General features: G+C 41.3%; 1 protein-coding gene across 1 annotated transcript in view; it reads left to right on the top strand.

Moving 5' to 3' along the window:
- The first annotated feature begins 4,580 nt into the window (after window positions 1-4,580).
- Window positions 4,581-24,881, top strand: part of LOC118108433 (E3 SUMO-protein ligase PIAS1) — a 48,739-nt gene continuing 28,438 nt past the window's right edge. Inside the window, exon 1 of the mRNA XM_035155730.2 lies at window positions 4,581-4,612. Within this exon, the coding sequence (XP_035011621.1) occupies window positions 4,589-4,612 (24 nt within the window). The 5' untranslated portion in view covers window positions 4,581-4,588. The remainder of the gene's footprint in view (window positions 4,613-24,881) is intronic.

Raw genomic sequence — 24,881 nt, 5'->3', positions numbered from 1 at the left:
GGATCATATTTCCTCTCATTGTATTTGAGATCAACATGATCTCTTTCATTAGGCGGCTACATCGGTGCATGACATGTCCAGTCAACTTATAATGTTTGACGTGGAGTCAGGGGAGCAGGCTGATCTAATAGTGAAATCTAATTCTTCTGATGGAGGGACTAATAGATATTGATTACACGGCCCTCGGTCCCTGGATGCTTCGTACTGAGATAGATACTCACATAATGTCACTGACGCACAGTGAATGTTAATGTTTTGTGAAGGTAATTGCCCTCTGTGGCAAAACCAGTTCCCTTTGAATACTAACAAGGTCGAGGCTGAGCCGAGCTGAAGTCCTGAGGCAGCGATCGGCTGCTCTACTGCTTTTTTATTTAGATGTTTAACATCCAAACACAAAACCTGATTCAAGTTGATGTGTGGTGACCGGCAGGGATGGATTATGTGACCATGGGGATAAGTAACACCCTCCTCCTCCTCAGAAATATAGAGGAAGACCCACAACTACATGAGTGTGTTTTTCTTAAGGTTCTTTTGTGACTTTTTGTTATTTTGAATCTCTTGTGTTTCTTTGTAGGTGTTTTGCATCTGTTTTTATTGTAGTCTTCCTGACTAGCTGCTTTATCAGCTGGTGTCAGGATAGTGACAGGAGAGACAGGGGATGGAGATGGGTTGACTCCCAGCACACAGTCTGCTTACTGGTTGACAGTTGGCTCTTTACCATGTGATCTACTGGGGCTCGTCTCTCCTGACGCTCTGCACCTCTTTGAGGTCGTTTCGTGTGTATTTGTGTTTGCTTTATGTTTATCTGTGACAATTTTGCACATTTTTTAAAAGTCATTTTGCATCTGTTGCCTTTTTGTGGTGGTTTTATTCATTTTATAGCCTCATGTCTCTTTATCGTCTTTGTCTTTTGTATGTATTTTTTATCTGTTTTGAATCTTTTAGTTATTTTGTGTCTCTAGTGATGACTTTGCATCTTTCTCTGACAGCTTTGTGTGTCTTTTATAGTTTTGCATCCATTTGTGGTCATTTTTTTTGTTTCTGCATCTTTTTGTAGTTGTTCTACATCACTTTGTCGTGTGTTTTTTTTTTGCTGTTGTCACAACTCTTCGATCCCCAGGCGTTTGCCCAGCAGGCCTGTTCAGTCATATCTCTATGACGAAAAGTGGAAAGAAATATTTCCTAACCAATGTGATCTTAGGCTTTTCTACATCTATCAAGAAAACTAGAGTCCGTGGTGAGTTTAACGACATTGGGCCTGAAAGCTGCTGACTACTGACATGATAAATTATTTCATTATCGCTTCATAATGGTGCAAATTTAAAATTTAAAGTAGGATTCAAAGAGTTTATCCAAAAAGTGTTCCCACATTGCTCCAGAGTGCAGGTGCTGTACGTGACACCCTGATAATAAACTACATGCAAACATGAGAAAATATGCATGTGTCTCATTACCACACTTCACACTGTACACTGATGTTTTATATTTAATAAGTAATTGAACATTAACAAACAATATGAATTAGAGAGATGGTGCTGATGGGACTCACATTTTTAACAATAATCAAAACAAAACAATAAACTAAATATATCACATATACTTTCTTACCTTGTAAATCATTTCATATGATTAGACACAAACCCCTCTCACACACAACATGTTGTTATACACAGTGTGTGTTCTGGTCGGGTTATATGACCAAACATTTCGTGAGACGTACTTTTCTCGTTCAATGATTTACATTGTGGAAAATAACTTTTTTGTGTTAATGTATCTCTCTCATTATGGGATACTGAGTGTAGAACGATAACCAAAATTATCAAGTTAACCATTTAAAATTGAATGTAAGACACGTGAAGGGATCTGACTAATTTGTGTATTCATATATTAAATATCACAACATTGTGCTGTAACAGAAGAATACATCCATCTTGCTGACTCCTGGTATTGGTTCAGCCTCCTGAGTTGTTGAGTGCATGTAAACAAACTGACACTAACACTGGATCTACACACTGAACAGTAACAGAGATGTTTTATCTTTTAACTTGTTTCATGATTTTTGATCATTGTGCACGAAGCCAAGTGTGTTTTGGTGTAAAAGTGATTTTATGTCCTGTGTAAAGTTTGAAATCTTTACATTAAATTGTTTCATTGCTTAGGAACAAACAGGCTGAAGTTTATATAGAACAAAACACTGAGGAGAATCTGGAGCTGACGATTCATTCCATGTTATTTGAGATCCAGCTTTATTTGAAGTGATAGGGCGCCACCTACTGGCTTAACCAGTACTTAGTCTTTTACCTAAATCTCCTGAGTGTTTTTCTAATGATATTTACAGATGATTGAAAGCAGTGGTGTCAAATTAGTTTGAAGATTTAAATTCTTTAAGGAGAAACCTCTCATTTTATTCAGGGTATCTACAAAATAATTTCAGGAAAACTGTGGTCATCACATCTAAAATATAAATTGAGTTTTCTGATTTAATTATTTAATGTATATTTGATTTTCCAAGTTGTTTCCTTTCTTTGTCGTCATTTTGCATCAAACAATTTTTTTGTGGCTGTTTTGCATCTGTACTCATTCTGTATTTATTTGTAGTTGTTTGACATCTTTGTGTTTGTTTTGTGTTTCTTCTTTGGTGGTTTTCCTTCACTTTGTGGTGTTTTTTCATCTTTATGTGTTTGTTTTGTTTTTTCATCTTTTTGTCTTTGTTTGGCTTGTTGTCTTTGTGGTTGTTTTGCTTGTCTTTTTGCCTCATTGTAATATTTTAGAAGTCACCATGTTATTGTAAACTGTAAAAAAGAAACAACGTACAAAGGACATGACGTCATTATCCTCAGTCCTGCTTTTATTTTGTGTTCTGCAGCTTTACAGTCGCATCAAATAAAAGACCATAAGTACTAAAGTTTAAATCCTGACAAAAGTAAACCACACATAACCAAAGTACACATAAAGGGTTTATTATATCATCGGAAAGTTGGCTTTAATGTGGGTTGTATGAAGCAAACCTGTCAATTTTATTTCATTCAGTTTAAACTTGAAAGATTTACAGCGATGAGTTAAATTCAGCGAGCAGAGTCTGACATGTCTTGAATTTCAGTCGGTCACAGCATCCTTTTGTTTGGCCCTAAACTTGAAGCTTCTACTTTCTGACATTTCCGACAGGTCATTTGCGTTTTTGTGGCTTCCTCCACAGCCACAAACCATCATACAGTTCTCACAGGCTGAGTTTAACTCCACATCAAAAGTAAACTGACCTTGATGTATGAAACATAAGTTTCCAGAGAAGAGGGGAATAAAAACCTCTGTGGAACCAATCAAAATGTGCCCGCTGCCTCTCAGAGCTGCTGATATGATGCGTTTGTCTCATTCTTGGAGGAGAAGCTCTACTCCAGCCTGAACTCTTGTCTTCAGTGTGGACGTGCAACTTCGAGGAAACTCTTTTTACTTTATTTAACGTTATAAATGATTGATGAGGGACGTCAGAGAAATCATTTAATAGGAGGAATTTAGTGCCACACTGACGAGTGCAGACAGTTTAGATGCTGAGCAGTGACTGGTAATAAAATCAATGCTGGATTTATACTTGTTGTTTATTTGCATCCACAATCAAAGGAAACAAGTGGTGAGAAAACAAATGTGTGATAGGTTCTGGTTCCCTCTGTTTATTATCGAATAAAACAATATGAAGCACATGTGGAGAACATGTGAACTCCATTAGTTATACTTGCAGCATCATGCGAGATTTAAAACTAGCTGCACTTCAACCAACTATACAGCAGTCAAATGCTGCAGAAAATTGAATGCATGTGATTTATAATCTAAATATGTATTAATAATGTAACAGTTACTGGAAGCATTTTTGTACATTGAGTATTTTTACTTCACTGTATATTTTCCTCATAATTTTACTTGAGTTACAGGTTCAGTGCAGGACTTTTACCTGTGGTGGAGTATGTTTACATTATGGTTTGCAGGGAGTCCTGTGTCACTCTCTGGGATTTCTGTATCCACCGACTAAGATCACAGCCCTGAAGCAAAAATACATTTTAATATAAACCCTTTCCCATTAATAACATCTCTGTTTTATTTACCTGTTAGATATACTGTAACTCCAGATTATTATTATTGTTGTTATTATTATTAACTTTATTGTTGTTGGTGTTGTTATTATCATTGTTACTTGTTTGGTTTCTATAATCTATTTGGAAAAAGGGGGAAAACATATATACTCTTAACAAACTAGAGACAGAGGAATTTTAAATAAAAAGCAGTTTGAAATATAGATTTTTTTTTTATTAGGGGTAAAAGTGAGGAATTTTACTTACATTTGTTACTCTTATCTTTCGCTTGAGTCCCAATCGTTGCTTTTGACTATTTAATGAAAATGGACCTTGGTCCCAAAGAGTGGACGTCATTTAATAATTAAATTAGGATAATCACATTATTTCTACAGTCGCTTCTGTTTTTTCCTCTTCTCTCGCGTGTTCCTGAACGCACCCCGGCCGCTCTGTGCGCGTTCACGCGGCACTCTGCGCGTCCCAGTCATGTGACAGCGGCTCACCGCGCCTGCGCAGAGAAATACAAGATGGCGGAGAGTGCGGAACTGAAGGTAAGGCGCAGCCCGAAATCATCTTAAATTTCCTGGCTCTCCGGGCGGCGGACGCTCCGGTGTCACTCCGCTCCGGTGCTTTCACGCTCCGGCCGCTCAGCCGGGCTCCGTCCCGGGGTTCACCCTTCAAAACGCGGCAGAAACTTTATTGAATCCGCCTCCGGAGCGTGTTTGTGTTGATGCTGGTGCTGCTGAACGGACCGTTTTCTCCTGCACACCCGCTGCTGGCGGCGGGAGTCACTTCAAAAAATCTCCCTCTGCTGGCGCCTCGTCCGCGGAGGAGACAGCGGGCTGCTGCTGCGCGGGCGGCCGCCTCTGGTCGCTCTGCTGGCGGGTGCTTTCCGGAGGGATCACCGCTGAGTTTCGGGGGGCGACGGCTCCAGACTGTCAGTGGGTTTGGATGTGACAGCAGCGCCATGTGTGCGGGTTCATGTCAGAAAACGCGCCTCCCGAGCGGGTCCACGTTGTTATTCATGTTGTGAATCATCTGTTTTCCTGTTGATCATTAATTTAATATAAAGTTGAAGTCGGTGCTTCACGTCGGGTCCGAGCTGAGGCTCAGTCCGGCTGCAGCTGGAGGGACGGTACCTGTTGATCCCTCATGAGAGACCGCAGCTTCGTGTGGAGGTTCGATCAGACACATGTTGACATCATGTGGGTGAACATGCTCCAATAGCTAATCAACGCTTTGCACATTGAGCAGAGATGTGCTTCACTTAAAGTCAAAGCTCCATTAGTCCCAGATTAGTGAAGTTAATTCAGAGACTCTGAAGAAGAAGAAGCAGAGATGAAGAGTGAGCAGCTCTGCTTCTTCAATATTTAACAGTTATGTTAATGCAATAAATTGAATCAACATTTTGCTTTTGAATCGTGATCCAACACAGTCAGAGTCGTGCTTTGGTGTTTTGCATCTGATCACTGACGGTTCAACAACATTATAATGAGTCAGTAAAGTGTCAGAAAATGTTGAAGTTCTCGACCTTCTTATGTAAAGTGACTTGAGGTCATGTATATTGTGATTTGGTGCTATGCATTAAATAATAATAATTGAATTGAATTGAAAGACCAAAGACCAAACTTTCTGGAGGTGTTGATCACATTATAAACTAACTTTGACATTTTGACCAAGTTTAAAACTTCTCCCCCCCCCACATTTCAACTGTGATAATAATAACTTATAATGCTGTTGTTCATTCATAATGCGGATGACGTTCTGTTTAATGTTTACATTCTTTTTCTCTGTGAACTATATGAAATGAGATATGACCGGTCAAAGTCCACTCAAAGTTCAAACCTGCAATTATGGTCCGAGACGTGAAATCTCAGTGCCGTGGCTTTCACATGTGACCAAATCAGCCGGACAAATTCCATTAAGCTCTGTGACAGTGTGATCTTTTGGGATGACCCCTGCATGTTGGCACTAGCCTGTGAGATTGGATCACAGCAAGAAGGTTCTCGGTTCGGATCCCACGTCGGCCGGGGTCTCTCTCTGTGTGGAGTTTGCATGTTCTCCCCGTGTTTGCGTGGGTTTGCTCCGGGTGCTTCCTGCTTCCTCCCACAGTCCAGAGACATGCAGATTGGGGGGGGCAGGTTAATTGGAGACTGTAAATTGATGTTGTGAACGTGAGTGTGATTGGTTGTTTGTCCCTGTATGTCGACGCTGTGATTTTTCGCTGGCGACCCGTGCACAGTGTCCCCGGCCTCTTGCCCAATGTCCACTGGGATTGGCTCCAGCTCCCCACTACAGCCCTCAGAGGATGAGTGGTGGAGTTAATGGATGGATATCATTGTGCAGCATATTTCCCTAATAACACCGAATACGCGCAGGTCTGGTTGCACAGGACAGGGTTTGTAATCAGAGGCTGTCAGTCGTGGGTCAGCGATCACACGTGCACCTTGATGCCCCCGACCTTTACATCACAAGTGTCGGCATGGGAAGCGACACTGAAACCACATTGTTATTTAACTTAGTAAAGCAGAGTTGGAGCCGATCTAGCTGATATTGATCCCAGTCTTGGGCTATTTTTAGACTTTTCCCCCAGTGTGTTGCTGTGGATCCATACGTGCTCCTTTGTGCCAGCTGCTGTTCGGCTCCACACCGTAATGAACAGACCTGCTGCCTCCTCTGAAAAGCCAGATGTGCTCTATAATCTACCAGCGCCTGTATATGATAGTGTTTCTCTGATTAATCATGGTTCAATCAAAGGCAGTTCTTAATGGAGAGAGACTTCCGCTTGCTTCTATTGCTTTTGCTCTTTCTGTTCATAATATACATTCAGTGTAAGACTGCAACTGATGTTTATCATCACTGTAAATAAACCTGCAAGTAATTAGCTCCATCTACACAATGTCAGGGCAACGTGAGAAATGCTGATTATAATCAAATAGATAAAACCCAAGTTGACATGTACAGATTCCTTGTTTAGTCTTGTTTAGACCAGGATTCAGGAATTAAGGCTGTTTGGCGCCTGGACAATTTCCGTAGTTTATCTTAAACATGTGAAAAACGCAGCAGGAGATTCTCTGGTTCAGACACGTTCACAACAACAGGAGAATGTCCAGAGCACAAATGGTGAAATACGGCTACATTTGCACCAATGGTTAAGATGTTGAGTTTCTTAATCACAGAGTTGCTCAGGATGCAGGAAAACACTTGAAATGGTGAAGTAAGGGTCCATCGCGTGTTAGAAATGTGCCAACGTGCCCACTTGGTCGCTGTGAGTTTTCCGGACATTTTGCTGCTTCATTCTCACTTGGACATTTTCCTGGAGGCTGGCAGGTACAGTTCTCACATTCAGCCCTTCCAGGAAATTTCAGGAAAATCTCCAGACCTCAGTTCTTGTCTGAAAGCAGATTTAAAGAAATAGAATAAGAAGCAGCAAATCCTCGATGTTGAGGCTGGAACATTTGGTATATTATCGGTTATCCAAAATAATCGTCAGTTGATTTTCCGCCATCAGTTGATGTGAGTAAATCAAGTGATCTGGATGCATCATGTTGAGCTTTGGTAATTCATAGCAGGCGCCTTTCACTTTTTTATGACGCTCAGTAGATAAACTCATGAATCAGGAAGATTAGATCAATCAATGATGAAAAATAATCATTAATCTCAGCCCTAATTCACACTACGGGACTTGTTCGACTGTCCATCAAACCCCCGAATGTCCTGTCTTCCACTGGTTTTCTAGATTAATTGAATAATAAAGCCCTGATGATCTATGAGGACTGAGGATCGCTGAGGATGGAGGTGATTTATGTGAGATGCTGAATGGAAAATGATGGAGAAGCGTTAACCTCTCACTCTGCTGTTGACATTTTATAGAAGCATAAATGTTATCTTGGTTTAAAATATCACCACGTCCTACACTCGGTGTGAAAGGATCTGACAAACAGGCCTCAGGGTTTTGTTTACAATCCAAACAGGTGAGGTTTGGTTTAGCAGAGATTGACTGAGTTTGTCTTAGTGATGTGCTGTAAATTTGTTTTTTTTGATATCGTCATATTTTATATTGTTAATTCACGGTAACCACGCAGACTATTCCCCCTCCGTCCTCCTGTGTTATGAGAAGAAACCCATTGGGATATAAAAGTATTAGGTAATTAAACGAGCACCTGTAACTGTGGCACAATATTTTATTTTTAAACTTCTGTTTCACACCTCAGATAAATACATGTTTTGTTTTAATGAATGAATTCGTTCTGTTCATATGCGTCACATGCATCTTTTGTCAGCCACCATCGGGCTGCAGAGCTCGGAGCTGACTGAGATACGGAGCACTGGGCTGAAGACAAACATTCAACAGTGTCAGTGTGTGGCAGGAGTCATCAGTCCATCACAGAGAGAGAGCAGAAGCTGTGGATGGAGAGAATATCAATGAAAGGATAAAAAATAAAAAACATGACAGGGCTGTTGTTTGTATAAAAAAAATGTTTGCTCTGTAACCTTTGAAACTTAGGAGTAGTGAAACATGCTTTCAGACAAGATTTAGAATTGCGTGTTTTTGTCAAACCAACTACTAATTGTCAGTCAACTAATCCATTATTTGACTGATTTATTCCACCTCCAACATGCTGTATACTACATGTTGTGTTCATGGTGGCCTCAGGCTGTATATTATTATATCTGAACTGCTGCATAAATCTGTAATGCAGCTGCCCCAGACAAAAACCCGAGCCTGTGAAATCCTCTGATGTTGCCAGGCCCCCGAATGCGTCCTGTTGCCTCGCATTTTGTTTCACAGGAGTCCCGATCTGCCTCAGCTTCTTTGAACTGTCTTCTCTCTTCTCTGGAGCTGCTGCAGCAGCAACCTGGCAATACAAATGACTGTCTGTGCGCTGGCGGCTCATAGGTGGAGACAGTCTATTTGTAGAGCCTGTGGCTAGGTTAATCCCTAATGATACAGGCTCTCATCTCCGCTCCCCTACATCCTTTCAGCACCTGCCTATTTCTCTTTCTGTCATCGTCATTATCGCCAAAGTTAATATTTGGTTTCACAGAGAATTAGGCGTTTTTGCATGGAAATTACCGATGTGACTGATACCTGCTCTCACCTGCTGCTCTATTTAAAGCGTACGTGCATGTGCAGATGTTTGTCCACGTTTTTAAAGCTCGTACTAAACGAGCGAGAGAGGCTTCTCCTTGCACCAGCTCACAGAGAAAAGTAGGGAGAATGTAGAGTCTGGTTGGAGAGAGGCACATTAAAGATGTATGGCAGTGCACAGCATAATGTATAAAGCTTGCAGTGTGAGAAATGATCTCGTCGGGTACAGAGAAAATCAGAGGTGTTTAGCATCAAAGCAGCAGGAAACAAACTGTCAAGAGGGTTTATTCCCGTTCTCTGCATTTAGTGAAGTTTATCGTTTGTGCTGCCGTCAGATAAAGATAAGAAATATGTCATTTCAGGCTGTGTGATGCCCTGAATGTTCTGTACAGTCGGGCCAATCCAACCAGCGTAAGAGCTCTGCTATTGTCTGATATTTTGTCCTCTGAGAGCACACGCTGTCTGCAGCCATTGACTTTCAAGCTAAGCTTTTCTTAGCTCCTGTGGTGATTTTGTTACACGGCCCTGTTGCCGTGGAAACGTGTCACATTTGAGATGGACACGGGCAGGTCGTGGTTTGAAACTCGACAGTTTGTCGCCAACTGCCAGAGGAAGACGGGCAATTCGCTGGCCCCCCCCTCCTGGCAGATTTGGAAGTTATCCTTTTTAAATTTTGGAATATTAAGAGAGAATTTCTGTGTGAATTAAGAGATGGATGAATAAAAATGTCTTATGAAAAGGCTGCCGTCATAAAATATTTCTTTATCCTCTTGCAGGATTTAGGAGTCTGCTGTGTTTTATCAGAGCCTCCCCTTGAAGCTCATAAATCTCTCCACCCGAGGCATGTGCTACTTCCGTGCAGAGTTTAGTTAAACTTTCACTTTTGTACTTTGCGACTCATAATTCACTCTCCAGTTGCAGCTGTTTGGTTTGAGGTTTTGTGTATGACGTGCTTCCATATTGCTGTTTTCCACTAAATTCTAAGTTTTACGTCCCACTGTCTTCGATGCAGTTTGTTGGACGTCACACTGCCAGTAACACCTGATGGCACCGATACAACAGGTTACACAAAACACAGGGGAGGCAATAATTTGAGAAGAAATTTATGGCATCTTGCCGCACGAATTTACAACTTAGTGAGGGGGAAAAAATCCTGAAACATCTGCTTTATACAGACTTTGATTTTGCTGTATACGATGTGAAATTAGTGTTTAGGGTTGAAATGACATCAAGATAATAAAATGTTCATGTTAGCCGATCACGATAATCATCATGATAAATGTCTCATTATTTCTTTTAAGATTAAAGCCTGATTTTTGCTCCTGAGTGAAGGTTGTGAGAGAAACGCTCGATAAACAGAAAATCATTTTATGAAATCTGAGGTAGATCGGTTATGTTTTCCACCTCCTCACCACCTACACAATGCAAAAGTAATATATCAATATTTGTTGAACTTTTGTCTGTCTCCTTTCAGATTCTATGTGTAAAGAGTATGGGGTGTAAGTCAAGATGCAACCTAAGCAACGAGGATTAAAGAGCAAAGCTGTTCTATGTTGGGAAACATACACAAAAAACATGAATGAATCCCCTTTATGTGCCCCAGGCAAATTACCTTTAATATCAGGCTATGCCATCAAATGAAAGGAGACATCTGTACGCCCAGGTGTTTGTTTTTCTTGGCAGACAGTCTCCTCTATTGTGTCGCTTCAAAGTCATATCATGACACCTGCAGCCTTTCGTCCCAGGTGAGGGGATTTGTGAGTCTGTGGGGAGATGAAGCCAGCAGGTTAAGATGTATCTCTTCGGCCCCTGAGCTGTGAGCTTGAAGGGTTAATGGCTAATGATAGAAGTGTGCACGTGACGTAGCCTCTCCAGTGACCTGTGACCTGAGGGATGGCAGCTTAAGACACTGATTCACCAAACACTCTTCATTCTTTAGGAAGCGTCGTGCGACGAGCAGAAAATCCCCCCGGCAGGTTTAAGAAAACAGCTGTGTGTGTGTGCTTTGCCTAAAGGACGAGATTAAACGACCCTGTGGGAGAATTGGCAGAGAGGAAAGATATGGATATTGTACTTTATTAATTTTGAATAAAATCAATGCATCTAGTAGTTTATTCAGAGACGGTACAAACGAGTGCAAATCAAACCACTGAAGTAATAACCAGAATCCAAACCTCCGAAAAGGCCAAACAATCCAACATGACTCTGGCTCTTAAAAATAAGAAGAATAACTGAAGTCTAATCTGCAACATGTTACAAACATATAGATCTCAACACTGTCTTAAAGTCTGTGATTTTTGAAATGTACAAAAATGAAATATATGTTTGTTAATAAGGTCATAGTTTAAGGTGGTATTACACTGGATTGTGTTATATCATGAGTTATTTCTAACATTTCCTCCTCCCAACTCACCAGGATGAGAAGAGCAGAATATTTGGAACACCTCTGAACATAATGCAGTCCAGTTCAGTGCCATCCCTCACTGTCACCTCAGTGCTAAAACATATGATTTAATTAACACCTCCATGACGGGGCCAACAAAAATGGAACCTTACAGACGTAAGAATAGAATTTGTGGTAAAACTGTTGTATGGGATTGTACACCTGTATTATTTATACCTGTATAAAATGGACACTGAGTGCAGTTAATAATAGACAATAACAATGTGCAGGTATAATAAGCAGATGAGACATGAAAATGAAAAAGGGAACGACTTAAATGGGAACTGTACATGAATGTGCAAAGGTCACGTACAAGTGGGTGTAGCTTTGTGCTTCCTCATGTCAGATGTGCATTTCTTTGCAGTTAGTTAATGCACCATCTGTCAATCAGTATTGTATCAGAGGGAAAGTATTTCCAGAAATCTCTTTCCACAGTTTTCAGTAAAGCTGGTAAAACTGTCAGTCGCTGCAGCAGCAAGTGTCAATAAGGGACTTGTAGGCTTTCGTGACAATCAACAATCAATTATCAATATTCAGAGTAAATAATAATGTTATAATATGTGCCTGTTAAGGAGACAGTAGCAAGATGAATACACAAAACAATAAAGCTATTAATTCAAGAATGAAATACCTACAAACTTGATTGACTCTCAGTAGTGTGCTTACCGCTGCCAAGGCACAACAGAACCCTTTGAAACCACATTTATATTCACTAGATCTAGATGTTTATTTGTATCCCCCTTAAATTCCCCACAGTCAAAACCCGAAAATCTATTAAAATGTAAAGAAAACACCCTTTATCACAATGTTTTTCCGTGATTTGCAGCCTGATCTGGATCCGCCCGTGAAGTTCATGGTTTCGTACTTGGTTCATGGTGGAAAACTGTGTATATTATGTTCCTCAAGGGATGAAGAGGATTTAAATCGGTTAAATTATTTTTGCGTATTCCTGCTGACAGACAGCTATTAAAACATAAAATCCTCGGCTGGGCCAATAAATGAAAAATGTTTTTTGATGATTTTATTTTTTCCAGTGTGAAATAAACCATGAAGTGGTAAATTCTGTCTAGAACCAGACCTGACCAAGCATTAGTTGTGATGTGTTTTAGCTTCTTCATTAAACTGACAATAGCCCTCATTAGAAAAACATGACAGGGTCTTTGCCAAAGGCTTTAATTTAATCTTTAACTCCAAACAAAGTTTTGAAGTGTGATGTATCATGAGCATCATCTGAACTTTGTCTTTATTTCAACTTTTGAAATGAATAATCTACACTGAAAACCTTTCTCTTCACTGTATGTCTTGGTTTCAGCAGAAAAAAAACCAAATTGCACTACGTTTTTCCCCCCATCATTCAGCTGTAGTGAGATATGGAGGGAAAGTCGAAATTGATTTGGGAGACTTCATTCAGCACAGACCAGCCTGGTGTGCTTATCTATGAAGCTCAGGAGGAGAGCAAAGTAATGCAACTGCAGTTCCCTGGTGGTCCTGAGCCCAACATCAGAGAGGTCAGTCAAATGCTCAAAACTCATCTGTGCTTTCTACCCAACCAGCAACGTGCTTGCTGCACAGTCTGAGGTCACGGGCTTCTGTCTCTGTTATTCCACTTCATCTCGGCGTCTGCCGACCTCCACCAAGTCTCCAGGAAGTGAAGGTTGCAGAGTGCGAGTGCAGCTCACTGGTGTCTTCCTACTTTTCATTTCCTCAAACCAGTGCAGTGGGATTTTGGTGTCTTGTGTCTTATTTCTCATCCTTTTAGCCTCTGTTGCTTCCTTTCTTCAACACATGGGCGAGGTTAGGGATTAAATACCGCTCAATTGTTTGAACCATTTTGCCATCGTTCATTGAGATTTTCTTGTTTTTGAGTGTCCTCCAAAACGGCAGCAAAACCACCAGCAGTGTGTTCCTGCACTGTTTTGACACCCGATTACAAACCCCCTTGTCATCACAACTTTTTGCCGTTCAGTCTTGAAAGAGATGGGTTTCAGATACGCTATCAGCCTGTCGCAAGCTGGGAGTGGAGCTCTGTATCCCCATGTGTGGCGGCACAGCATTTAACATACTAATGATTAAAAGAGAAATCCTTCTGAACTCATTCCAGCACGAACCCATCAAGCTTGGGGGAGGGACGGCCTCATCCATATTTTGTCCCAAACTCCGTTTTTTGACTTCATCCACAATGGGCACTGGTTCTGATCCCACAGAAGCAGGAGGGAGTGAAAACAACAGAGATATTTCCGAGTTAAGCCTGAGTCAGAAAAGCTGGAAGCCTAAAAGCAGGGGGGATGGGAGGACAGAGAGGGTGGAGGATGGGGAGGGAGCTGGCACTCAGTACAGAGCCCTCTAGCTGAGAGTGGGAGCTTTATATAATGGCCAGGTAGTGTGCCTGCTCCCCCCCCTCATCCGCCTACACAACCCCTGCACACCCACACACACAAATGCACACATCCTGCAGAACCTTTAGAGAAACTGCTTGGCACAACATTATTAGCCTCACCATCTCCCAGACTCCTGGGACTCCAAAGAACTGCATTACTGTTCACCTCAAAACAAAGTAAAATGAAATGATTTTTTTTTAGCTCTTCTAGCAAACGTGTGGAGCTCAAAGGGAAAAGATGTCGGTTGCTTTAAGCCACGACTTTGGTCTTGCTAGGTGTAATGGACGGTATAACCGCTAGATAACCTTTACTTCTGTATGACACTGTCACATAGGTAAGACATTAGTTGTTTCTGTTGGGGGTGGAAATTGTATTTAATCCTATTGACGTTTTTAAATGTAAGTTTACTGAGAGGAGAGCAAGAGAGAACCTGAGTAAGCACACTTGATCGCTTCAGTGATTTCCCAATACGTGTTAATGGCCAAGTTACTTGTTTCTAACTCATGAAACAGAGGCCTGATGAAAACCTTTTATTCTGACCCGACTACAGAATATTTAAAACTGTTATATATCAGCTGGCATCAAATCAGATGATTCTTATTAGGGCTGGGCAATAAAACAATATCAATAGTTATTGCAATATAGTTTTCATTAATAGCAAAATAACAAAAATTCAATACATATAATAGCGATATCATGCTTTTTATTCACAGTGAGGAGGTATAACACAATTGCTCTGCCTCAGATTTGATAAATGTTTTGCTTTTTATTAAGTGTTTGTCATTTCCCATAAAAAATAATTTAAAACAACAAACTTCACTCAGGTGCAGAAATCAGTCTTCAAACTTAAACAGGACAATAATGTGATATAAAGTTAATCGTTGTCTGACATTCATATGAGCTTGTATCTCTAAATCCCCGGAGACTGTCTCGTGAAGTTTGAGTGTTTGCTACAGATGATAAATTTGCAGTTTGAGCCCTAAAAACCACTGGCATCCTCTGTCAGTAAATACAGGCAACACAGTGATGGAAACATGGAGCTTTCCTTGTACCTTCACCTAAATGCCTGCCAACAATTTCTGACTAATCTGTAAAGTTTTAAAGTAGAAAAAACTGTGATATTGCCAAAGGCTGCAATTGAAAGTCGGAATCAAGGTGTTTTTTTTAGAGACTCCTTTTTCACCACGTGTTTATGTCAGAAAATATTTATGGTGCACGGTGTCACCTCAGGCAATGGGGGAAAAAGTCTAGCCTAAATTTGTCTTCCTATGCAGGCTAAAATTGTCCTCGGCCATTTATAGTTGCCATCTTGCAAACCGAGGATTTTTAAGCCCAAGTAGAGTTCATCATCATTACCCCACAATCTATTCCTCGATTTCTCTCAGCCCTGTGAAAAAGGAAGCTGGCTGTGGTTTGTTCTAATGCACAGGCAGCGAGTGTCATAGTGTGCATGTCATTTGATGGTCATGGGACTGAATGGTACATTTGAGGTTTTGCACACATACCAGCCATTTGGCCAGCATATGCAATCTCTGTGAGCGTAATGATGGTGTTGTGCATGGGTCCTGATGGGCTGATCGTGTGTGTGTGTGTGTGTGAGTTCTCCCCCTTGCATGCTAACTCTTTGTGTATCAGATCTGTGGCATGCATGCACTTCGCCTTTGTGACTGCCCTTCGCATGTGTGCTCAATTGAAGTGAAGCACCTCACATGACAACCACAGTGGACTTGTGTGTGTGAACATTATACTCATGTGAATTTCCTGTTTGCACTTGTTAGTGGTCATTTCCCCTTTTACAATTTTAAAGCAGAATGTGTGGCATTAATTTCAAGATTTAAAAAAAGACATTGTACTGCTCTAGTTCTGACAGCCTGCCGTGGATGATAAAATCTTTATGGATATTTTGAAAGGCCATTGAAGTGGTATTTTTGTTCCCGCTGCTGCCGATGGCCGATCAGTCCCTCTGCCATGTTCTCAACTGCATGTATGTGTGTGTGGTGCTGATGAGCAGTCCAGGAGGAAAGAAGATCCTCCATGATGTTGATTTGTGCTCTGGGAAATTGTGAAGATCATTTTCTGACATGATTGCGTCACATAATTTCTGCAGATTTGTCAGCTGCACATTCACGCTGCCAATTCAGGCTGCCAAAGGTTCTACTGGATCCATATCTGGTGACTGTGGAGGCCTCTAAGTTCACTGAACTCATTGTTATGATCACGAACCCAGTTTGAGACGTCTGTGACATGGAGCATTATCAAGCTGGAAGTAGCTGCTAGAAGATCTTCCCAGCTCTGATACCCTTTGCTTGTGAGAAGCTTCTTGTATTTGTACTAATGTCCAGAAATATTTTGTATTATTTACATATTGTTAGATACGTTGAGATGAACATGTGTTTGAGTTTTGAGACTTTTCAGTCTCCAGCTCCACACAAAACCACAAATGCATGATGTGTTTAAGTGCTGGTGAAAAACTGGGACATCTGGGCTGTTGGCAGATCAGTCAACTTCTCGCAGATGTCCGTGTTTTCCATCAGCACTTAAACACAACATGCATGGGGTCTGTGTGGAGCTGGAGTCTGTAAGAAGGGTCTTAAAACCTCATCAATGCAAATCAGGAAATCTGTGCACACACATTTAATAATCTGTAAATAAATACAAGAAAATGTTCCAAAAACAAAAAATGATTAGTTATGGGAAATTAAAGTTAAAAATCTATAGGTAAAATATTACGATTCGATGTTTTATGTCTTCTAATGGCTTCGTGGATTTGTGTGTCAAACACTTATTTGATTCTAAAATTAAACACAAATTTGTAAATCAAAATTTTCTTTGTAGAGCTTGTATGTGACACATTTGTGGCCGTTTAGAGTCTAATTTCCCTCCATAGATGATGAGCTTTCACAGAAACTTGAGCCACTCTCCAGGTTTTGGAGGCCAGTGTATCTCCTGACAGATGAAACCTTTGAGGACGGCTCGGCCACTGGCCAGTTCCAACCTGTCTCTCCTCATCAAACAGGCCTCCGTGCTGCCTGTTTCCTTTCATTATGTCTGCGCTGCAGTCGACTGCTCTCGGCTGCAGCGCAGCGGCACTTACAGGTGTGTGCTTACGGTTGAGGTAAGGGTCAACTGGAGTGTGTGTGTGTGTGTGTGTGTGTGTGTGTGTGTGTGTGTGTGTGTGTGTGTGTGTGTGTGGGTGTGTGTGTGTGTGTGTGTGTGTGTCTGTGTGTGTGTGTGTGTGAAGAGAAAAACCCTTGCTGCACGAATTAGTTTGCGTGATTCAATAATCTGTGTGTGTGTGTGTGTGTGTGTATATACATGTACATCTAAGCCTCTGACAGATGCACTAGTGTCACTCTGAACCTGTATCTTGGTTATACGAGGAGTAAAAGGAGATACTTGCCTACAACTCCCAAGGTGCATTTAGGTAAAAGAAAAACTCAATTGCCAAACTTAAAAATAAAGTTTTAAAAGAAGCTAAAGATGACACAGGATAGATGTATTCAGTCTAAAGTCCTCTGCAGTGTCCGTAGGACCGACTCCAGCTTGTGGCTTTTTCCTCCATAAGTTCAGGTTCGTGAGTGTTTCAATTACAATAATGTCAGCAGCTATACCAGGCTTTTTTCTGCAACCATCCATTAAAACTGGTGGTCATAAGATATTGATAGAATATTGTTAAATATCCAGGAGCAAGATCCTGATTTATTTAAAGCAAAGTGAAATTGGAATTTAAAGTGCCACAAAATCTTCAAGCTTCAAGCAGTTTCTCCCACTTAACAGCTCCATATACTCAAAGATTGTCACCATCAAAAGTTTTATCAGCCTGGATGTGCTTATTTATGAAATATATTGAATGAAGTATAATCATCTGCCTTGCACCGTTTATTTTGCTACAGTCAGAAGTTTAAATGTATTTCCAGCAGCAGTGTTTGCAGCCTGACCAGTGCATGACTGTGGATCTTTTACTCCTCTGATAACGTGCGTCCATCTGAGCTGCCCCCTCCAGCCTCGACACCCTCCCTCCCCCCTCCCTCCTGTGTTTTTCGCTGGAGCTGTGGAGAATTTCATTTGGTCTGGAGGCTCAGCTGCTCTCTATCTTCCCCCATCCCCCATCATCTCACTCATCCATCCATCACTCTCACCAGCTCTGGGCATAGCAAATTATTACCCTGCACACCGCTCTCCAGTCTGACAAGAATCTACAGGGTCTCTGCAGGTCTCCAAAAGTCTTGAGAAGCATTGAATTCAGTTTTCTTTTTAAAGAAAAATCTTCCTCAGAAGGTTTAAAAAAGTCATAAATTTAAACTCGGTGAACCCCGATCAAGCAAATAAATTGGGAGAGATAACATTGTAGTTTTTATTATTTCAGACTCAAAATGAACTCGCACTGCACATGACGGATCTATTCTCCCAGTTTGCTGCTGCAGCTCTTTCTCAGTCCCAACACAAAGGAAAACTCATCTACTGGCAAAGTGACTGGAGTCAATTGCCTTTTTTTAGCAGGTGCACCCGCATTTAAAAAATATACTAATATTAGATTTTTCCAGAGGAAGGGTGAATAAGGCCTGTAATAGTACCGATGGTGGGAAAAACCTTAAATTAGCTGAAATATAAAGAGTAGAAATGATATTGATTCTTAGAAAAGTGTTGATAAACGTGTGTAAGCTTAATTATTGAAAAATTTACTATCAAATCATGCAAATGTGTCAGTTCTAAGTAAGGATATCAGAAGATAGAAGATACATTGTCCAGTGTTTTACTGGTTGATGTGGCCATACCCATTTTCGATATATCGAGCAGCCCTAGTGTCTTACTGGTTGGAGTTTCTTTCTTTCTTTCTTTCTTTTGACAGTAACACTAAAATCTGAAGTTCACAGTGGTTTTTTCTCCTTTCTCTTCTTCTTTTGGCGCAGTGGTTTACTTGCCTGAAGCAATTTCAAAACTCTGGGTTTTATCGGGTTTCAGTTTCAGCTCCGTGTGCTGTTCAAGACATCAGAGAGTATCACGCTGGTGAATCTTCAACCGTCACCTTCACATATTGGTGTTAAATGTACCCGTCTGGTAAATTTGCAAAAATCTCTGTTTTCAAAAAGCCACACTGGCCTGTATGCTGTGTGAGTTTTTGTGCAACAGCCCCTCTGTTACCACGAGCTCTTCTCTTTGTGTTGTCTCCTCTCTTTCTCCCTCCCCTCCTTTGTTTAAGCTTCCCTTTGCACCTACATGTCAAGTTGTTTCAGTAAAACATTACAATAAAGCACATTCTCACACAGGCTTTGATGAGGTCTGGCATTTTCAGTGCGCCGCAGCTTGTGTTTGAATTCAGCTCCAGTGTGAATACTTAGTTTGAGGAGATCAGTCAGTAATATCATACACTTTGGCTGTTAATGTTGTGACACTAAAATGTCAGAACTGCTCTTTGATATCACTTAAATCATTTCTTTGTTGACTAAACCAACCGATTCAGGCAAGTGCAGGAGGATTTGCTGTTGTAGGCAACCGCACAATTTACCCACATACAATAGTTTTTAAGATATAATCTGGAACATTTCTTCATTGACTAAAAATGACTACATCCATGTTATATATTTTGTTGACTTGTGCACTGACATTATCCAAAATGTTTTTAACAATGTTCAAACGCTGAGAAATCCCCAATTTTATTAATCAGTTAATCAATTATCAAAATAGTAGTCACTTCCTTTTATGGTAATCAACTAATCAATAAATTGGCTAATCTCTGCAGCTCTAAAGCAAATAAGTTAGTTTTAATTATATGAGGTAGAGCTTGTAGTTTGTAGTTTAAGGGGGGGGGGGTCCTGTGTAAAAGAGTTGCAGACGTTGTAAAGTAAGGTTGGTTTAAACATTTACGTTTGTTTCTTGTTGTTCAGCTCATTGACTTTCTTACTTATTGTAGACCGGAAACAAATTGCTCTATTTTTTTCTTTCATCTATTTTTTTTCTATCATCTGTTCATCGTCTACTTCAACAAACTCCATCAGGTTCGTTCTGTCTCAGTGTTTGAAGGACAGCCCGTCCTTTCTCTTCAGAGACTTGAGCGGGTGCAGTAGATTCTCAGAGTGTGGTGGCCGACATGTCTCGTCGAGTACATCACCCTGTAAACAAAAGCTGGGGAACAACATTTTATTCAGCGGTTGCTGAGCGGGGAAGATGGAGGAGTTCTGGGGTCACCTGTCCTGGTGATGACTGCGGGAGAGGAGGGAGGAGGAGGAGGAGGAGGAGAAAACCAGAGGTGATGGTGAGAGCAGGGAGCCGTTCGTCTGCCTCTCCTCCAACACCACCCGCTCCACTGTTTTCTCTCCTCTGTTTGTTTTCCCTCGTTTTTTTTTTTTTTTGTGAGGCCAGAGGAATGTTACACATCCGCAGTATGGTGAAAGTGTGTGTGTGTGTTTGTGTGTTTCAGGTTTATGTGAGCCAGTGTTTGTGCTTGTGTGTATTTGTCTCTCTTTTGTGAGTGTTTGCTTTGTAGAGAGTGGGTGGGGGGGGCTTGGTGTGTGTTTGTGTTAAGGTGTGTGTGCGAATGCGTGCATGCGTGTGTGTGTGTGTGTGTGTGTGTGTGTGTGAGGGAAAGAGAAATTGTGGGCAGCCCGTGTCATCATTTTTCACATCCCCCTCTTCCACATGCATATTTCATGGAACTGGTCATTTATGTCGCCAACAGGAGAGAAACTACACTGTGGGTGTGTGTGTGTGTGTGTGTGTGTGTGTGTGTGTGTGTGTGTGTGTGTGTGTGTGTGTGTGTGTGTGTGTGTGTTGTTTGTGTGTGTTGTGTGTCCAAGTCTATATATAATAAACAGAAAAATATTGAATTATCAAATGATTCTGTTAGAAAAACCCTGTAAACGTTGAGAATCCATGCACAGACAGCAGCTTCCTGCCTCCTCGTCCTCCTGTAGGAGCCGTCTGCGTTTGACTGATGTGTTTTTATAACCGCAGTGTGGCTCAGACTGAAGGCATCAGAATTGCATTCACATATGGGCGACCGCCTCCCGATTCTCTTCCTCCTCCTGAATGTGTCTTCACCGTATGTGTGTCGTGACAAAGGACAAGAACAGGTCTGTGTCCTGACTGATAAAAACATCTGGATTTTTTTTGCACATGTTATTACCCATGTGCATGTGTGAGTAATTATATCACTATTGGTGGGGAGACACAAATCTCTCAGCACAGTGACTGAGGGGTGTTTACTTCCTATTGGGGGTAAGAAGGTTTAAGGTTAGTGTTAGATTTAGATTTAGAGTATTGCCTTGTATGTTCAGACAGTGGTTATGAAAAAACACAGCTGTGGTGGAATCACAGGGAAGTCGACAAAATTTAGCTGCATTATCGGGCAATAAAGCCGAGTCTGGTTCAACTTCTTCGGCGACACAACATAGTGTCATCTGACAGGGCAGCATATCGGCCAATCACACACATGCAACAGCACGTTGCTGGTGAACTTCTTAATCTCTGCTGTCTTCCTCAACATCGTCGCCACAGTTGTGAACGTAATAACTCTCCAGGGTTGTAAAATCCTGTTCGGTTCAAACCTCTGTGCTGTGAACAAGCTTTTAAATACATCAATTTGTTCCTCCGACTGGACTTACAGGATCATATTTCGTTGTCTAACCTTGGTAGGTAAAATGAAACGACAAGTCCACACCAACACAGTCCCACGTGTTGTTTAAGTGCAAGGTAAATGTCTCAGTGTATAGGGCCCAAGTCTTCATACCTGCTTTCAGACATGCGCTGAACTCCGCAGTTCCTCCGTATTTTCTTAGGTTGTGTGAACGCAAACCGCAGAGTAAATAAAGCAGAGGATTTGTTGCTGTTGTGAACGCGTCTGTGCAGAAAACCTCCCTCTGCTTTGTGCATGTGTGAAAAGCAAACTGCGGGTAAACTCTGCAGTCAGTTGTCAGGATTTTACCTGCAGGTCATGTCTGAAAACGACTCATGAAATGTAAGCTAAGGTAACGTCCCCTGAAGGGATGGAAACACGACTGTGTGTGCACGCGGCTTTACGTATGTGGCAGCTGTACACAAGATGCAGTGTTTAGTCAGTAAACAGCAGCCGCTGCCGTGTCCCGTTGAGCAGTGTGAAGCTTGGTCCGAGCCCAGATTGTCTAAGATAGTCTGTTCCTCGCAGGAGAACAGCTTCATGAAATGTGAGGACTTTATTATTTTCCTGTGGGTGTTAAAACTGTTTAAACATTTGAGAATGTCACCGCAGTATCTGGCATCTTTTTACTGTAATGGTTATTTTTTACTTATGTGAAATTAGATCAATGTGAAAGAATAAATCTTTACTTCTGTTCTTTAATGATGTCGCAATATCCTGAATTCATTTTCGTTCCTTTTAAATCAACACAACATCCATGGTGTGTTTTGCCTTATCTTTTAGCATCAGATGTTTTTGTTGGCTTCAGATGTCTCAACTGTTTGATGCACGTGTGGGCTCTGAGAGTTAAGTTTGCAAAAACAGGTTTTACAGTAAACTGCAACACGTGGAGGTTTCACTTCCTCTCTGTTAATACGTCATTTATATTGATATAACACCATCCTGCGGTTGGACCAGAGCGAGCTGTTTCTTTCACACCTGGGCCACTCGCCCTCACAGAAAATGAAAGCTGTTTAAGTACGGTTCTTTCTTTTACATTTAGATGATACTCATAGCAAAGTAGTGCAGCTGTAGAATAAGGTTCAGAGTCTTTTGGCAGTACTCCTGCATCATGAAAACGTGCCCGGAGGAAATCAAACAAAAGCTAATGAGTGAGGTGAGGGCTCTGTCATTTCTAAATGATGTATACTAATTCTGATATGTGGATAACTATGCATGGTTTGTAGTGTGCATGTTAGTGTTTTCATTTTTCAAGTCTAAAAACCTGCTGGTTAGGTTATAAAAAAAACTGCACAGACCAGTCCTTCTAAATATCAATTGGATGCAGAACCCGAGAGTAACCGAAGAAGAATGTGCATCATAATAAGAAGAAGAATCAAGGCGTAAAGGTTTGATTCCTTTGTATGGACACTACACCAGACAGGTTCTGTGCATAGTAACAGTAATAACTACTGTGTGTGTAGCCTAATGGAGACTGACACGCTGGGCACTAATAGCCCCGTGTACTTTGTCATTTAAGGGGCGTGTGTTTGTTTGCATCTGCGATTTTTTTTATCCTTTCTCTGTCATTAAAGGAGATGAAGGCAGGAGGTTTTTACAAGACATGTCGACCCCGTGTGTGTGTGCGTGTGTGTTTGATAACTGTCGTCTTTGTTAGGACCAGTTTCACTATTAGACCTTGTTGAGTGAGTCCTCGCTTTCTGACACACCATCAATGGCTTTTTAATGTGTGGGATTTTCAGGTTGTCGGTTTATATAAACACGTACGTCCCATTTTTGTCAACACAATAGCTCAACAACGCCTTCAGGGACTTTCTTCAAATCTGGCACAAACGTTCAGTTGGACTTTAGAATGAAATGACTAGATTTTGGTGATTGAAGGACAAAGGTCACGATGGCTGTGACCTTACAAAACACATTTGTTCCCTTGTGTATGCGATATCTCAGGAGCAAATCAAGGGGACCTTTTCAACAATTGGCACAAATGTTCACTTGGACTCAAGGATGAACTGATTAGATTTCTTTGGTTTAAGGTGAAGGTCTCTGTGACCTTACAAAACACATTTTTCGTCTTGTAAATACAGTATCTTAGGTAAACCTTGAGGGAATTTCTTCAGATTTTGTAGATGGTGGCCTCACAAAACTTGTGTTTGGCCTCTTGGAGTCTGCCCTTTAAAGAAGTTCTTCAGATTTTGACCAGTTGCCACTTGGACTCAAAGATGAACTGATTAGATTTCAGTTGTCAAAGATCAGAGGGCACAGTGACCTCATGAGTCTGGAAAAAAAATCTATGTAGACTGAAACTACAACCACAGGGCGGTAATTCTAGTGAAGGGATAAGACTTGGTTTTAGGGTTTATGTTTGATTTAGGTTTAGGTAGTGGGGGCAGGCATGTTGTATAAGGTTAGGTAAGACTAGGGAATGTGTCGTATCATCACTTGTCCTCATAAAGATAGAAGCGTGTGTGTGTGTGTGGAAATAGATCTGGTTCCAATGTGCATATACAGTTACCCTATTTACACATTTACACCCTGTATCTGACCACATGAAGAACTGGTGCAAATGCGCCAAAGACACATTGAGGACGGATGTGAACGGCCTGATCACCTCCAGAGGTTGTCAGGAACGTATTGTGACCGTATTCAACATAAGGGAAATCATTTTAAATGCTTTGTCAATGCTACAACAACTACTTGGTTGGAAATGATAATCATGACTGATCGCAGTCGTCACCAAACAAACAGATGAAGCAGTCTCTTCCTCAGTCTTCATGTGATTCACCTGTGGATGTCGGCATTAATGGAAAAGCAAGCAAACATAATAAGGCAGCGTCACCATGGATGCATTGTAATACATCCATGAGTTAGACAGCTGCAAACTCCTTCTACTCTTCATTTAGTTGTTGTTGTTGTTTTGTTGGACCTGCGCGAACGAGAGGAGGTTGTAACATGAGCTGGATCGTGAGAGATCACGCGGTCACATATGTGGACATCTGAACAAATAGTGTGGTGAGGTGAAGCGCTACCAGCACTTTCTGTAGTTATGTTCAACCCTATGCTGAACCTGCAGTGCTTTTTTTCCCAGAATCCTGTTGCAGCTTCTCAATCCCACTGCCTCCTGGGATGAACCGCCTCGGCCTCACGTTGAGCCTTGTGTTGAGCCGGAGAAAATCCTTCGTTGGTTTTTCTCATTTCAACTCAGAAGAACATGTTTTGCATTAAGTGCTCCGCTTCCCAGAATCAATGGTGTCTGTGGTATTAGGACAGGTGCTGATCCAGCTGACAGAAAACGAAG

This window comes from Hippoglossus stenolepis, chromosome 1 (genome assembly GCF_022539355.2).
Source record: "Hippoglossus stenolepis isolate QCI-W04-F060 chromosome 1, HSTE1.2, whole genome shotgun sequence".
Lineage (NCBI taxonomy): Eukaryota > Metazoa > Chordata > Actinopteri > Pleuronectiformes > Pleuronectidae > Hippoglossus > Hippoglossus stenolepis.
This window is presented reverse-complemented; position numbering and strand designations above follow the sequence as displayed.